This window comes from Mizuhopecten yessoensis, unplaced genomic scaffold (assembly GCF_002113885.1).
Source record: "Mizuhopecten yessoensis strain PY_sf001 unplaced genomic scaffold, ASM211388v2 scaffold7513, whole genome shotgun sequence".
NCBI lineage: Eukaryota > Metazoa > Mollusca > Bivalvia > Pectinida > Pectinidae > Mizuhopecten > Mizuhopecten yessoensis.
The window spans coordinates 138,510-154,456 of NW_018407085.1; the positions used below are offsets into that span (position 1 = coordinate 138,510).

General features: G+C 37.0%; 1 protein-coding gene across 1 annotated transcript in view; it reads left to right on the forward strand.

Annotated features, from left to right (window-relative positions):
* LOC110453813 (tubulin beta chain-like) overlaps nucleotides 1-8,615 on the forward strand; it is a 13,532-nt gene extending 4,917 nt beyond the window's left edge. The window contains exons 2-4 of the mRNA XM_021502981.1: nucleotides 2,662-2,770; nucleotides 4,541-4,896; nucleotides 7,475-8,615. Coding sequence (XP_021358656.1) covers nucleotides 2,662-2,770; nucleotides 4,541-4,896; nucleotides 7,475-8,290 — 1,281 coding nt within the window. The 3' untranslated portion in view covers nucleotides 8,291-8,615. The remainder of the gene's footprint in view (nucleotides 1-2,661; nucleotides 2,771-4,540; nucleotides 4,897-7,474) is intronic.
* Nucleotides 8,616-15,947: the final 7,332 nt, after the last annotated feature.

The window sequence follows — 15,947 nt, forward strand, 5'->3', positions numbered from 1 at the left end:
TGTTCACGTGTGTACAACTAACTGAAATGTACAGTCGTGTTCACGTGTGCACAACTAACTGAATTGTACAGTCGTGTTCACGTGTGTACAACTAACTGAAATGTGCAGTCGTGTTCACGTGTGTACAACTAAATGAAATGAATAGTCACAGGTGTACATAGCCAGGAGATGTTCACATTGACTCATTGAGGGTAGTGTCACGTATGTGGTACCGATAGGATTGCACAGTCATCTGTGTAGCACGTAATGCAGGGAACAGTGACGTGTGTAAGTTTACTGTATACTATTCCTAAAGACGCACTTTCATTTGAAAAAGAAAACATCACAACGCGCTTTAATGTCATGCATCAAATAAAGTTGAATTTTGACGTCAAGATTCATGGAGTTTTCTTCCTAGCTAGTTAATTACCATGTTCATTTTTACTCTTGTCAGTTAATCAAGACTCTCGGAAAACCTCCGGTGTTTTTACAATTTGGAAACTAACTTACTATGGATAGATGAACATAATAACCAATCAACACTCGGAAGGGAAGCCAATTTTCAATTTGATGCGGAAATCATAACAGGCTGATGCCGTAATATTAAATCTACTTCCTCAAAGTAATGTTTCCGGGAAAACAATATTACGAAATGTACGTGTCTTCTGCACATTATTTTAGGCGACAGACCGTATCCGTGTCGTATTAGCTATATATCAGCTTACGAGTGAATAACAATGATGAACATTAATCTTACAATGATAACCATGGCATACTGATGAAAGGTTGTAATCGGGAGTTTTCCAGATAAGCTGAATACACGTATTATGTTAATGATCAGAATATCGTGAGGTCATGGTTGTTGATAAACTGCTCATAACAGTTATCGACCAACTTTTTTCGTTCATAGCAAATGCAGCACACTGTACTTACAACTTAGCAATTTCTATCCTTACAACACTTACCAAGACGTTCAGATAAATAGTTGTTCGATCTCTAACCATTCATAAACTAATCAGCCCATTAGCTTGACACCACATTCAAGATATATAAAATACAACCACAAAGAGTACATTTACATTTATAATACAACTTGAGTAACATATAAACTGTTATAATGGCTACATTCATATACATATATAGAGTTTAAGTAGTGTTTTTACATATATTAATGCATATTTTATAGTTATCAAATAGCTTAGCATATCTTTTATCTTAATGCACTATCAAAGTATCTTGTAACGTCAATGTGAGGGGTTTTCCCTGAACAACCGTGCTTCACCTCTATGTTTGAATATGTTTCTGAATACTGGATATGTATAATTTCCTAATTATAGATAATTTGGAGATTTTCTTATCTACATGGAGAATTAGGCCATGATTTCCCATTCACCTCTTTCTTTACTGTCATGGTGGCTATTTCTAAATCGTACTCCAGTTTTAATTTTGGTTCACATTAAAAAAGATTAAAGAATCAGTTACTTCATAAATTACTTGAATTTTGCAAAGGAGTATTTACTTTCATTTTACTATCACTTCATACGGAGTTCCGTCCATCAAGACACACTGATATTAGGAATGTTACCATAGTTACACTGTACATTGTGCGGGTCGCAACTGCATCTATCTTCTTAGTAACTCTCGTAACCTACATACATGTATGTAGGTATGGGGTCGACATCGCCGGCTATGATCGGAATGTGGACAGACCGTGTAAATTATAAGCCAGCTTTAACCATACGTGCCTTGCAATTTACGCCATGTGTAATTTATATCACTTATAAACATAGTATACTACAGTGTAACGCTGTAGGCTAGATGTTTCCAGTTATATACAAACAATGATCGAAATAGTAGCAACAAAACCAATCTCGACGAATGATCTTTTGAAATTACATGACGAGCTTCGTAAAGTTTAAGGTTAGTTACGTGATTATCGATTCATATGATCAACTTTCATCATATGCTTCGTTTCAAACAATAAAAGCATCGGTCTAATTCTTGTAGAAATTGAATAAAACAAGAACTTCTGTGTGGAGAGATTTGATGTGTATGTGTATTTATTGCATGAAATGTGGTTGGTGACCTGTGATCAATAAGACCAGGTAATACGTAAGGGTAAGCGTCATCTGCTTCATCGACAACACCCGCCGTGGAGGCCTAGATGTATGCGAAGTTCCCAAAGAGATGGCCGGGATAGCAAAAACGAAACCACAAGGAACACTAATGTAGAAAATCAAAAGCAACAGTAATATCGCACAGGGAAACAAGAGACACTTGGATATTTGAAAAATTAAATCTTCGTTTTTTAAAAATTTGTTTAATGATCAAGAAAGATTTCCAAAAAAAAAATGAATTGTGGAAGCATACAAATATGAGAATGTGAGAGTTTCTAAATATGTTCAAGTATTTTACCCGGGAGTTATCCGGATGTATTTGCAAAGTATAGTTCGATTTTATAATATATCTTACTTCGTCTTTTAATCATGTTTGTTTATCTTTCTAATGGACAAACTTTTGAATAATTTGATTGGATAGGTATGATGCACTGTAGTGTATCACTTTATTTCCAACGTGTGCATGAAAATTCAACAGTTTTAATCTGAAAGATGAAAGAAAAATGCTGTTGTGTAGTTACCAGTGAGTGTTCTTTTTATTAGTTTTGAGAACTTCTTGTTGTAGTTTTGGGAGGTAATCTCTGACGAACATGGGATAGATCCTGTGGGGATGTACCACGGTGAAAAAGACGTCCAGTTGGAGCGGATAAACGTCTACTTTAGTGAGGCATGTGGTGAGTTGACACGTTTATTCCATGTATAGAAAGTCTGCCCACTGGATACCATAGTTCATAAATCCGTGTTAATAGTTCTGAGCAGGGTATGTTATAAGAAAGCTTATCACATAACTGACCCATTTTACAATATCATACTATACGGTGGCTGATATGTGCCATTTCGTTGTTTCGTCTCTTCGCCCCGAAAGGACGACAATTAACAAATCTTAATTCTCGTTGTGTCCTATTTTCGCCCCGAAAATATGACATTTACAAACAACGAAATGGCACATATCAGCCACTGCATCATACGACCATGTCATAAATATTGAAATACACTCGTGTAATAAAACCTATAGGTGCTGCGATTGGTCAAAACCGTGGGAACATATAATTACGCCACTACAGGTACATGTAGTAATTTCACCTTATTGCATTTTTTCCTGATAATTTTTATTGTCTTTGCTGTTGAATGAATTTGCTATGTTTAATTTATCATTAGTTTTTTTTAATTTACCTGTATTTAACTATATATATATATATTTTTAAATCTGGAACTACTTTGCCCTACGCAGGACGACACTATTATTATCGGAGTATTTTTGTTCTGGCCTTTATAGAGTCAGCTCATGTAAGATCCTAGAGCTATGTGTATTTCAGGGTAAAATGATATGTTAGGACCCGGCGTATTCGGTATATGTCTGGATAGCGATTAAAGCTAAGATCACACTATTTAGACCAGTACCGGACTTATATTAGTTGGTAGGTCAGATTGAAAAATGTTATTTCGGTTCTACCGTTATAGACGGGAAGTACGGAACTTGTTTGGTAGGTTATAGTTTATATATATCATCTTTATTTCCTCCAAATTGGAGAGCATGATACAATGATAGTACATGACTAATACATTATTTACAAAATGACAACAATCGTGACATTCATACAAGTTCACAAACGTATATACATATTATTAAATATCAGTGATATAATACTGGTTTATGTAGCCAGTAAAAAAAAAAAAAAAAAAAAAAAATATATAATATTAATAATACCAGGGATGTGTCCTCCCTGATAATACCTTGCCTATGTTCGATTTTTTTTTTTTACATTTTCCTTATATTTAAAAGGCAAGTGTTTGTAAGACATTATTGTAATAATTATTATTACGTATATAAGTCAAACATTCTTTTTATCGCATATACGGATTCTAGTCTAAATTCTTCTAAATCAATTAAATTTAAATTGTAGGTCATTGGGCCTCCTAGTAAAATGTGAATTACTGAATAGTCAGGCAGTGGATGCAGATATGAACTGAGTTCAATACTTGAAATGCAGGCAATTATACACCATAAATTGTCACGAAGATTTTCTGTTACAGAACAATGCAGAATCACATGAGATACAAAATCTGTGTAGAAATAGCCACTGTACTTTTTGGGAAAAGACAGCTTAAATACTTTATGGACAGGCCTACCGTTAAAGACAAGGCTGTAGCGTATTTGGAAGTTTGTTTTGTAGTCAATATGTCAGATCCGCTATAGTGATTGGTAAAGTTAGGAGTGTATAGGCCAGTCATATATCATATTGAAGCTTCTTTAAAATACATGTATATTTAAATACCTAGTTCATAAACAACTATATATGTTCGAATAACATTTTTCCTTTTTTTTATATATATATTTGTGAACAGTTGTTTGTTTTAATCAGTTGATTTATTGAGCAACCTCAGTGTTATTTACTAATCCAGTTACAGCTTTCCTGACATTTTACTTTTCTTCGTCTATGAAGGAGGCAAGTATGTTCCCCGGGCTGTTCTTTTGGACCTCGAACCTGGGACTATGGATTCGATTCGATCGGGGGCATTCGGGAAACTATTCCGGCCAGACAACTTCGTATTTGGCCAGTCAGGTGCCGGAAATAACTGGGCCAAAGGTCATTACACAGAGGGCGCTGAATTAGTGGAAACTGTGATGGACGTGATTCGACGAGAGTGTGAAACATGTGACTGCTTACAAGGATTCCAATTGGCTCATTCTTTGGGAGGAGGTACTGGGTCAGGAATGGGAACTCTTCTGATCGGTAAAATCCGCGAGGAATATCCGGACAGGATCATGAACACATTCTCAGTGATGCCGTCTCCTAAGGTACTTGTATAATTATACCGTCTCTAATATACCAGTTTAGAGCCAATTAGTTCCTAAGGTACATATGTATATGTATAGCGCTTTACTAATTCTGGGGGATTTTTTAAAAGAAGATCATAAAATACCCACGATATCTGTATAATGTTGTTCCATCCCTCAGATATAAGGAGATTATCATGCAGTCCTTTAGATATCTGTATAATGTTTTTCCGTCTCTAAGGTATTTGTAGATTATCATGCAGTTCTTTAGATATCTGTGTTATGTTTTTCCGTCTCTGAAGTATTTGTAGATTACCATGCAGTCCTTTAGATATCTGTGTAATGTTTTTCCGTCTCTGAAGTATTTGTAGATTACCATGCAGTCCTTTAGATATCTGTGTAATGTTTTACCGTCTCTGAGGCATTTATAGAGTATCATGCAGTCCTTTAGATATCTGTGTAACGTTTTACCGTCTCTGATGTATTTATAGAGTATCATGCAGTCCCTTAGATATCTGTGTAATGTTTTACCGTCTCTGAGGCATTTATAGAGTATCATGCAGTCCTTTAGATATCTGTGTAACGTTTTACCGTCTCTGATGTATTTATAGAGTATCATGCAGTCCCTTAGATATCTGTGTAATGTTTTACCGTCTCTGAGGTATCTGTAGATAATCATGCAGTCCTTTAGATATCTGTATAATGTTTTTCCGTCTCTGAAGTATCTGTAGATTATCATGCAGTCCTTTAGATATCAGTGTAATGTTTTACCGTCTCTGAGGTATTTGTAAAGTATCATGCAGACATTTAGATATTTGTATAATGTTTTACCATCTCTGAGGTGTCTGTTTTGTGTGATGCAGATATTTAGATATCTGTGTAATGTTTTACCGTCTCTGAGGTATCTGTAGATAATCATGCAGTCCTTTAGATATCTGTGTAATGTTTTACCGTCTCTGAGGTATTTTTAGATTATCATGCAGTCCTTTAGATATCTGTGTAATGTTTTTCCGGTTCTGATGTATTTATAGAGTATCATGCAGTCCTTTAGATATCTGTGTAACGTTTTACCGTCTCTGATGTATTTATAGAGTATCATGCAGTCCCTTAGATATCTGTGTAATGTTTTACCGTCTCTGATGTATTTATAGAGTATCATGCAGTCCTTTAGATATCTGTGTAACGTTTTACCGTCTCTGATGTATTTATAGAGTATCATGCAGTCCCTTAGATATCTGTGTAATGTTTTACCGTCTCTGAGGTATTTGTTGATTATCGTGCAGTCCTTTAGATATCTGTGTAATGTTTTTCCGTCTCTGAAGAATTTGTAGATTATCATGCAGTCCTTTAGATATCTGTATAATGTTTTACCGTCTCTGAAGTATCTGTAGAGTATCATGCAGTCCTTTAGATATTTGTGTAATGTTTTACCGTCTCTGATGTATTTATAGAGTATCATGCAGTCCTTTAGATATCTGTGTAACGTTTTACCGTCTCTGATGTATTTATAGAGTATCATGCAGTCCCTTAGATATCTGTGTAATGTTTTACCGTCTCTGACGTATCTGTAGATAATCATGCAGTCCTTTAGATATCTGTGTAATGTTTTACCGTCTCTGAGGTATTTGTAAAGTATCATGCAGACATTTAGATATTTGTATAATGTTTTACCATCTCTGAGGTGTCTGTTTTGTGTGATGCAGACATTTAGATATCTGTGTAATGTTTTACCGTCTCTGAGGTATTTGTAGAGTATTATGCAGACATTTAGATATCTGTGTAATGTTTAACTATCTCTGAGGTAGCTGTGTAATGTTTTACCATCTCTGGGGTATCTTTATAGTTTCATGCAGACATTTAGATATCTGTTTAATGTCTTACCATCTCTGAGGTATTTGTATAGTGTAATACAGACATTTATATCTGTGTAATGTCCTACCATCTCTGAGGTATTTGTAGAGTAGCAACGCAGACATTTATATATATATAAATAATGTTTTTCCGTCTTTGAGGTATCTGTAGAGTATCATGCAGACATTTATATCCGTGTAATGTCTTACCATCTCTTAGGTATCTATATAGGGTTATGCAGTCGTGTATGTGTCCGTTTAACGTCTTGCTATCTTTAAGGTATATGTAGAGTGTTTTACTGTCTCCAAAGTTATTGTGAAGTGTACCCTCACCTTTTTGATGCAGTGTTCGGTCTTGCATCCCCTATCTGTGTGAGGTGTTAAAGCGTGATATGTACATGGTATTTATCTGTACATATTTAATACTGTTCCCTCATACTGATATAGACAGCCTATATCATGTTAAATACTGTCACCTCGCACTGGCATGGAAATAATGATGTGTTGTGTGCAATTGTATGAAGGCCTCCTCTAACATTGGTGTAAAATAATGAGACAGTTGAAGTTAAATCGACAGTATATCCCTTAGTGTTTGTGATCAACGTTCCTAAATATTTCACCGGTTAAATTCGGAAGACTTTGGGAATAGATGGTGACTATTTCTAGAAAAGGTATCCCAGAAATATATATATTTAGCTACATATCCCAATGCACTGACATAGAATTAATGACATTTTTGTTTCCCTCAGGTTTCTGACACGGTTGTGGAACCTTACAACGCCACGTTATCAGTTCATCAACTCGTTGAGAATACTGACGAGACATTCTGTATCGACAACGAGGCTTTGTACGATATTTGCTTCCGGACCTTAAAACTGACCACGCCAACATACGGTGATTTGAACCATCTGGTGTCCGCCACAATGTCTGGTATAACAACATGTTTAAGGTTCCCAGGACAGTTGAATGCTGACCTACGAAAACTTGCTGTCAACATGGTGCCTTTCCCTCGCCTTCACTTTTTCATGCCAGGGTTTGCTCCCCTGACCTCTCGGGGAAGCCAGCAGTACCGAGCGCTCTCAGTACCTGAACTGACGCAACAGATGTTCGACGCCAAAAACATGATGGTAGCCTGTGATCCCCGTCATGGTCGCTACCTAACTGTAGCGGCCATGTTTAGAGGCCGCATGTCCATGAAAGAAGTGGACGAGCAGTTACTCAATATCCAAAACAAAAACAGCAGCTACTTCGTGGAGTGGATTCCCAACAACGTCAAGACTGCAGTGTGTGACATTCCACCCACAGGACTCAAAATGTCTGGCACTTTCATCGGCAACACGACTGCTATACAAGAGATCTTTAAGAGAATATCGGAACAATTCACCGCCATGTTCCGTCGTAAGGCTTTCTTGCATTGGTACACTGGTGAGGGTATGGACGAGATGGAGTTCACAGAAGCTGAGTCCAACATGAACGACTTGGTGTCCGAGTACCAACAGTACCAGGAGGCATCTGTTGACGATGAAGATGAGTATGAGGAAGAGGAAGATACTGACGATGAATAGATTGCAATTGAACATTTTCTTTAAATATCATTCATCAATAAACATTTACATAAGAAATAAATCCATGATTGGCTATCAAGTATTAGCTATATATCACCATTTGATAATGTTCTTAAAATAATAATTTTTACTGATTTACTTGCCATAAATGATTGTTTTTTTCTTTTTCTAAATGTTAACATATATTTCGAATCTATTTATTACAATACAATTTTTTAATTGTTCAATAACTATTACTATCCTGGAATAAACTCATTCAAATTGTTCACTGTTAAATTATGTGAATTTTATTAATATGTTGTTCGAAATAAATATTGAACGTTTATAAACTTGTTGTGTTATTCCAGAGAAGTTAAAGAATAATTACTTTCAATTAACTGCAGATAAGAACGTGTCACTTGCCATCACAATCATTGAAATAGGATGTTATATCTAACCGTTTGGCGTACATCTTAAGCAACGAATAGCCATTCGGTTTTAAAATGCTAACCCTGGAGATGTTTAAAGAGGTAAAAATGATAATTTATCAAAGAAAACATTTTCAACACTTGAGACACCCTGATAATGTTGCATTTGCAAATCCCAATAGGCGTTCTTAAAAATGCAGCCTCCCCGATTATAATTCCTGTCTGTCTGTAGCATGCAGCTGTTTCGTCTGGTTCCAGTGATCTTTCAGAAACATTGTAGAGATTGATGAGATGTGCCCATAACTCGTTGCTAAAACATTGGTTATTTATTGTGCATATATATTTAGACGTTCTGTTGTTGAACATTAATACGACAGAACGTATCTGATACTAATCTCTTCATGTGGAACTCTCGCTTGTTTGTCTAAAGGTTTAAGGAACTATCGCTTAGGCGGTTAAGACTTCTGGGCAGCAGAAGAAACAGAAATGCTTCACATAAGTCATTCTCCTAAACACTGTGTTCATATTTTATATATCATCCTTTACGATAAACCTTGATGGCCACAGTGGTTGGTTGGTTGGTTGACGGGTTTATCACCTACAGTACATGACTCCACCCATGAGGGTTTCGTCTCACTGACGGAGGTCGTTGTTCTGTCGGCGTATTTAAGTAGTAGTTGTGGCGCTGTTCATTATATACAGAATTTACTTATTATTTAACTTGAAATTAAGCAGTACTCGTCAAATGTTTGAAATTTAATAATAATTGGGTTTTAAAACTCTGGTGGTGAATTTTTAGTTCTCGAGTTTATTTGTAACCTTGATTGCCAAATTTATCTTTTTAACGAAGTTGAATGGTACATACATGTAATATTCGCACTTCACTGAATATTTAATTTGAAATTTAGAAGTACTCGTCAAAATTTTGAAATTAATTAGTTAAAGGGTTTTAAGACCGCACTTTAGGATTTTTTAGTCCTCAGCATTTTTTTGTAACCTTGATGGCCACATTGATTTTTTTGTTAACAGTTATTCACATTTTGCATACTGTATTAATTACAAAATTTTAAAGGTGCAGTCACCTGTGCGTGCATGTGTGTGTGTGCGTGCATGTGTGTGTGCGTGCATGTGTGTGTGCGTGCGGATATGCGTGGGGTGTGCGTGCGTGTGTGTGTGCGCGTGTGTGTGTGCGTGCATGTATGTGTGCGTGCGGATGTGTGTGCGGGTGTGCGTACGTATGTGTGTGTGCGTGCGTGCGTGCGTGTGTGTGTGTGTGTGTTACNGTGCGTGCGTGTGTTCGAGCGGATGTGCGTGGGGGTGTGCGTGGGGGTGTGCGTGGGGATGTGTGTGTGTGTGTGTGTGGGAGTGTGTGTGTGCGTGGGGGTGGGGGTGCGTGCGTGTGTTCGAGTGGATGTGCGTGGGGTTGTACGTGGGTGTGTGTGTGTGTATGTGTGGGAGTGTGTGTGTGCGTGCATGTGTGTGTGCGTGCGGATGTGCGTGCGGGTGTGCGTACGTGTGTGTGTGAGTGCGTGTGTGTGTGTGTTCGAGCGGATGTGCGTGGGGTGTGCGTACGTGTGTGTGTGTGTGTGTGTTCGTGAGGATGTGCGTGGGAGTGTGCGTGTGTGTGCGTGCGAGTGTTCGTGCGGATGTGCGTGGGGGTGTACTTGTGTGTGTGTGTGCGTGTGTGTGTGTGCGTGCATGTGTGTGTGCGTGAGGATGTGCGTGCGTGCGTGCGTGCGTGCGTGCGTGCGTGCGTGCGTGCGTGCGTGCGTGCGTTCATCCTTCAATGAGGAGTTGCCGAATACCCAAGACCATATCTATAATTTGTTATCTGCACAATTAACACAATGTTGATATTGATTAATGTAGAACTGAAAAAGAATTTAAATTGTTATTCATTTTGTCATTTATAAATGTTTAAGGATATATTCATGACAATCTTTATTGTGCTGGACAAATTGTCTTTTCATCGGATGACTAGACTTCAAAAGTCACCTTTGATGTTTCTTTTTGACGAATATCATGTTTTGATGTTATTAAGTTCACACAGGTGATACGATTTCTCGTTATTATGTAATATGATTTACGAAAATTGATTAAATGCCTTGGATTTGCATTCATTTATATGCATTTCGACTGTATGCATACATATGTATACCACACGTAAGCGCCGTATTTAACACATGAACACCGATAATATTCTCAGTGGTGCATATATACATAGATGATATATTATTAATAATGACAAAAGAGTACGAGCTATATTTCAAATAATAATCATAGACTTTATTTTACGTCCCATGATAAATTCTAAATATGTGACGACTGTTACTTAATGTCTTCGTGTATGTGTAAAATTATGGAAATTTGTGAGTCATGATTTAGTCAAAAGCAGATACATCTATACTGTATATGACCTCTGCGTGCAATATCAGTCATTCGAAGCACAACATTTTCTGCGGGTAAAGTCCTTTGTATATACCTCAAAATACACTATTGTCTTAAGTTGTTCAACAAACAAATATTATGAGACATTTGAAGAATCTTTGTGGTATTAGATAAAAATGCACACCATTTTGATATCGTAGTATAAGAATTACGATTTTGAAAACACTTTTTTTTCAGGCAAAAGTTGGTTTGCAGATCTTTTAATACAATATGGTGTACTTGATCTGATAAACTAGGTTTCCGGATGACAGTTTGAGATTTGAACACATTATCCCAGGTGTATAAAGCTTAATATAAAGTGTCTCTACTCATTATCATTTTTGATACAGAGCAAAATATCTCCACAACAAGACATTTAAACTATTCTAGGGTCATTGAAAAGAATTGAGACATTTTTGAAGTGATTAATGGTCAAAAATACTCAAAAAAAATTCAATAAGTGGCTAGCTAACAATGAAATTCAAAGCACTTCCATGTTGCTGACATGCACATAGAGTTTAGTCAAACAATTATACAAGAATACGAATGCAGCAGTTGTGATTACGACAATTTGCTCCGTCATTCCTTTATCATCGTCATAATCAAAAGTATTTCCGATTGTTTCTTAATCATTGTTTGACGTTTAAACATAAGCAGAATCACTTTATTTATCATTTTTGCCCGTGTAGTTTTCGAGACTATTTTTTTCTGTAATCTCAATTTCTCTACACAAATCTACCGGGAAACGTTATGAACACCTATCAATACCCAGAGGGTAAACCACTTGATCAGAAGTTTTTTTTAAACATGTAGCATCAATCATAATGTATCTCGTAAAATCCAGGAAGCTATGTCGGTCGTCTATGATTTAAGACAAAATTAAACGAATATAACAGAGACTTAAATGCCGCTGTTTGAAACTTACAAAATTTCTTCAGCGTAGATTGAACTATCTATGGGTAAAAAATGGAAACTCTTTCTAATAGTATGCTGATATGTTGCTACTGATGAAAAAAAACACATAGTGAAATCAAAGTTGTCAGTCACAGTTGTGACTTTGAGATTGGTGAAGTGGCCAGTGTTGTCATTTTGTTGTCAAAGTCCAGTTGTCATTGGAGTTAAGTGCTGAAGTGACCAACACAGGCATTACGAAGTAAAGCTTACACGGAATCGTCGTTTCTGTCCCGTCAAATAGGATATTTTTAACACCTTACGACATATCACGTTATATATCTGTCGCATTGCGAAATACATAAGTTTTATCAAGCTGATTCAATTCGATATTTCACTGACAAAAATGTAATAAAATGTGGTATGCAGTGGCCATAAAGACGAAAATAATGTACGCTATATTTGAATCTATTCATAACTGCAAGTTTAAGGTTTCCACCAAAATAGGTTACTTTGATATTGTGTTCTATGAATTAAAATATTACCGTTTGAAAAAGTACATTTTTGTTTTATTCTAGTCGTGTAACTGTTCAATTAGCCCTTCAGAGATTTTGTTTTTTTGTCCATACACATTATAATAAGCCTATGTAAGATAACAGAAGCGAGCTTTGTTATATTACACGAGCAAAACTTGTTTTAAATGATCAGCATTTAGCTGAGTAGATACTTCACTGATGTACTATGTATACAAATATCATTTTTATAGACTGATAAAATTATATATCTTACTTCCTAAAATGAAATATATAAATGTACCACATTTCACATGACGTACACATACAGAGTCACGTTATAAAAGAATAGAAATAATTGTATTCATATATGATGAGTGCCTTAGGGATTAGGGTCACGTTGTAAGGTTATATGACCTTCTCGTAAATATTCGTAGTACGGCAACTTGATTTAATGATATGTTGTTCGTGGTCACTAAAGGTTTATCTCTTTGTGTGAATCAGACAAGTAGCCATAGGAAAATCCTGCGTTTTCAGGAAAGAAAAGAATGTTTGACGTCATATATTGTATTAAATGTCATCATTTGTAACGTGTATGAACTAGACGCAAAAAAGGTCATCATGTTCCCGCGGGCAGGTTTGTAGAGCAACATTGTTTTTAATTAAGTATTTACACACCAACATACCTAACAGTTATAACGGACGAACGTAGAAAACGAAAACGCACACAATATGAATACGAAGTACACATGTAAAGTTACACTGAAAAGTATGTCACCTTTGGCAAATTTGTAATGTGGTTACGATGATTTATGTATGCACGCCCTAGAGCTCCACACACAGTCCGACATTGTTTCACTCTATGAGAAGCCTTTGTGTTCAGGTGTATTATTGAATAGTCGTTCTAATTACCTACACCAGCCGAACGTCCAATACAAATCTCAGGTGACAGTAGGCCAAATCTTGATCAAAACCCATTTGAAATCCACACAAGTTACATCCTTAATTATTATACCTCCCCTAGACATGGCATATGTATCAACGCTACGGGCCTTTGTTGATGCCATCGTTCCCCTCCCATTGGTCTACCTTCAGTGTCAAAATGTCTTTTTTTCAAAGCCATTTTGTGACAGAATTAGTGTACAAGTTCGTTCAATTGTCTTTATCAAAGATAAGGATAGTTCCAACAATCAATTAAAAGACGACCAATATATCACTTAGTAATACAGCATTTATTTTGATTCGATAATTAATAAGGTAATGATACAATATGTACACATGCACACAAGTAAATCATCTCAGTCAGACACTATATAATATTTGCATTAAACCTGTATATGAAATAAAATCGATTTACCTTTTTAATGTTCCTCTCAAATGATGAAAACGTCTGGTGTGAAAGAAAAGTGAAAGTCATTGCCAGGTGTAAATTGCTTGATAATGGAGATGAGGTGGTAAAAGGCAGAGTTGGGTGAAATGGGTTGGTTAATGATTTAGTAGAAAAGAGACAGTGAAGAGATAAGTAGATGTGGAAGGAGAGAGGCATTGTTAATAGGTGTGAAAAGAGACAGTGAAGAGATAGATAGATGCGGAAGGAGAGAGGCATTGTTAATAGGTGTGAAAGGAGAGAGGGAAGAGATAAATAGGAGTGGAAGGAGAGGGGCATTGTTAATAGGTGTGAAAGGAGAGAGGGAAGAGATAAATAGGAGTGGAAGGAGAGGGGCATTGTTAATAGGTGTGAAAAGAGAGGGGGAAGAGATAAATAAATGTTGAAGGACAGAGACATGGTAAGGTGTGAAAGGAGATAGGGAAGAGATAAATAGATGTTGAAGGAGAGAGGCATTGTTAATAGGTGTAAAAAGAGAGGGGGAAGAGATAAATAGGAGTGGAAGGAAAGGGCATGGTAAATAGGTGTGAAAGGAGAGGAGAAGAGATAAATAGAAGTGGAAGGAGAGAGGCATTGTTAATAGGTGTGAAAGGAGAGGAGAAGAGATAAATAGAAGCGGAATGAGAGAGGCATTGTTAATAGGTGTGAAAAGAGACAGTGAAGAGATAAATAGATGCGGAAGGAGAGAGGCATTGTTAATAGGTGTGAAAGGAGAGAGGGAAGAGATAAATAGGAGTGGAAGGAGAGGGGCATTGTTAATAGGTGTGAAAAGAGAGGGGGAAGAGATAAATAAATGTTGAAGGACAGAGACATGGTAAGGTGTGAAAGGAGATAGGGAAGAGATAAATAGATGTTGAAGGAGAGAGGCATTGTTAATAGGTGTAAAAAGAGAGGGGGAAGAGATAAATAGGAGTGGAAGGAAAGGGCATGGTAAATAGGTGTGAAAGGAGAGGAGAAGAGATAAATAGAAGTGGAAGGAGAGAGGCATTGTTAATAGGTGTGAAAGGAGAGGAGAAGAGATAAATAGAAGCGGAATGAGAGAGGCATTGTAAATAGGTGTGAAAGGAGAGAGGGAAGAGATAAATAGATGTGGAAGGAGAGGTGCATGGTAAATAGGTGTGAAAGGAGAGAGGGAAGAGATAAATAGGAGTGGAAGGAGAGGGGCATTGTTAATAGGTGTGAAAAGAGAGGGGGAAGAGATAAATAAATGTTGAAGGACAGAGACATGGTAAGGTGTGAAAGGAGATAGGGAAGAGATAAATAGATGTTGAAGGAGAGAGGCATTGTTAATAGGTGTAAAAAGAGAGGGGGAAGAGATAAATAGGAGTGGAAGGAGAGGGGCATTGTCAATAAGTGTGAAAGGAGAGAGGGACGAGATAAATAGGAGTGGAAGGAGAGGGCATGGTAAATAGGTGTGAAAGGAGAGGAGAAGAGATAAATAGAAGCGGAATGAGAGAGGCATTGTAAATAGGTGTGAAAGGAGAGAGGGAAGAGATAAATAGATGTGGAAGGAGAGTTGCATGGTAAATAGGTGTAAAAGGAGAGAGAGAAGAGATAATATGAGTGGAAGGAGAGGAGCATGGTAAATAGGTGTGAAAGGAGAGAGGGAAGAGATGAATAGGAGTGGAAGGAGAGGGGCATTGTCAATAGGTATGTATGAAAGGAGAGAGGGAAGAGATAAATAGATGTGGAAGGAGAGGTGCATGGTAAATAGGTGTGAAAGGAGAGAGGGAAGAGATAAATAGACGTGGAAGGAGAGGAGCATGATAAATAGGTGTGAAAGGAGAGAGAGAAGAGATCAATAGGTGTGGAAGGAGAGGGTCATTGCTAATAGGTGTGACTGGAGAGAAGGAAGAAATAAATAGGTGTGACAGGAGAGTGGGAGGAGTTACTAGATGTGGAAGGGAAAATGGCATGGTTAACGGGAGTGAAAGGAGATAGGAAAGAGTTATATAGGAGTGTGGAAGGAGAAGGGCATGGTAAATGGGTGTGACAGGAGGGAGAGGGGCATGGACAATGAGTGTGATATGAGA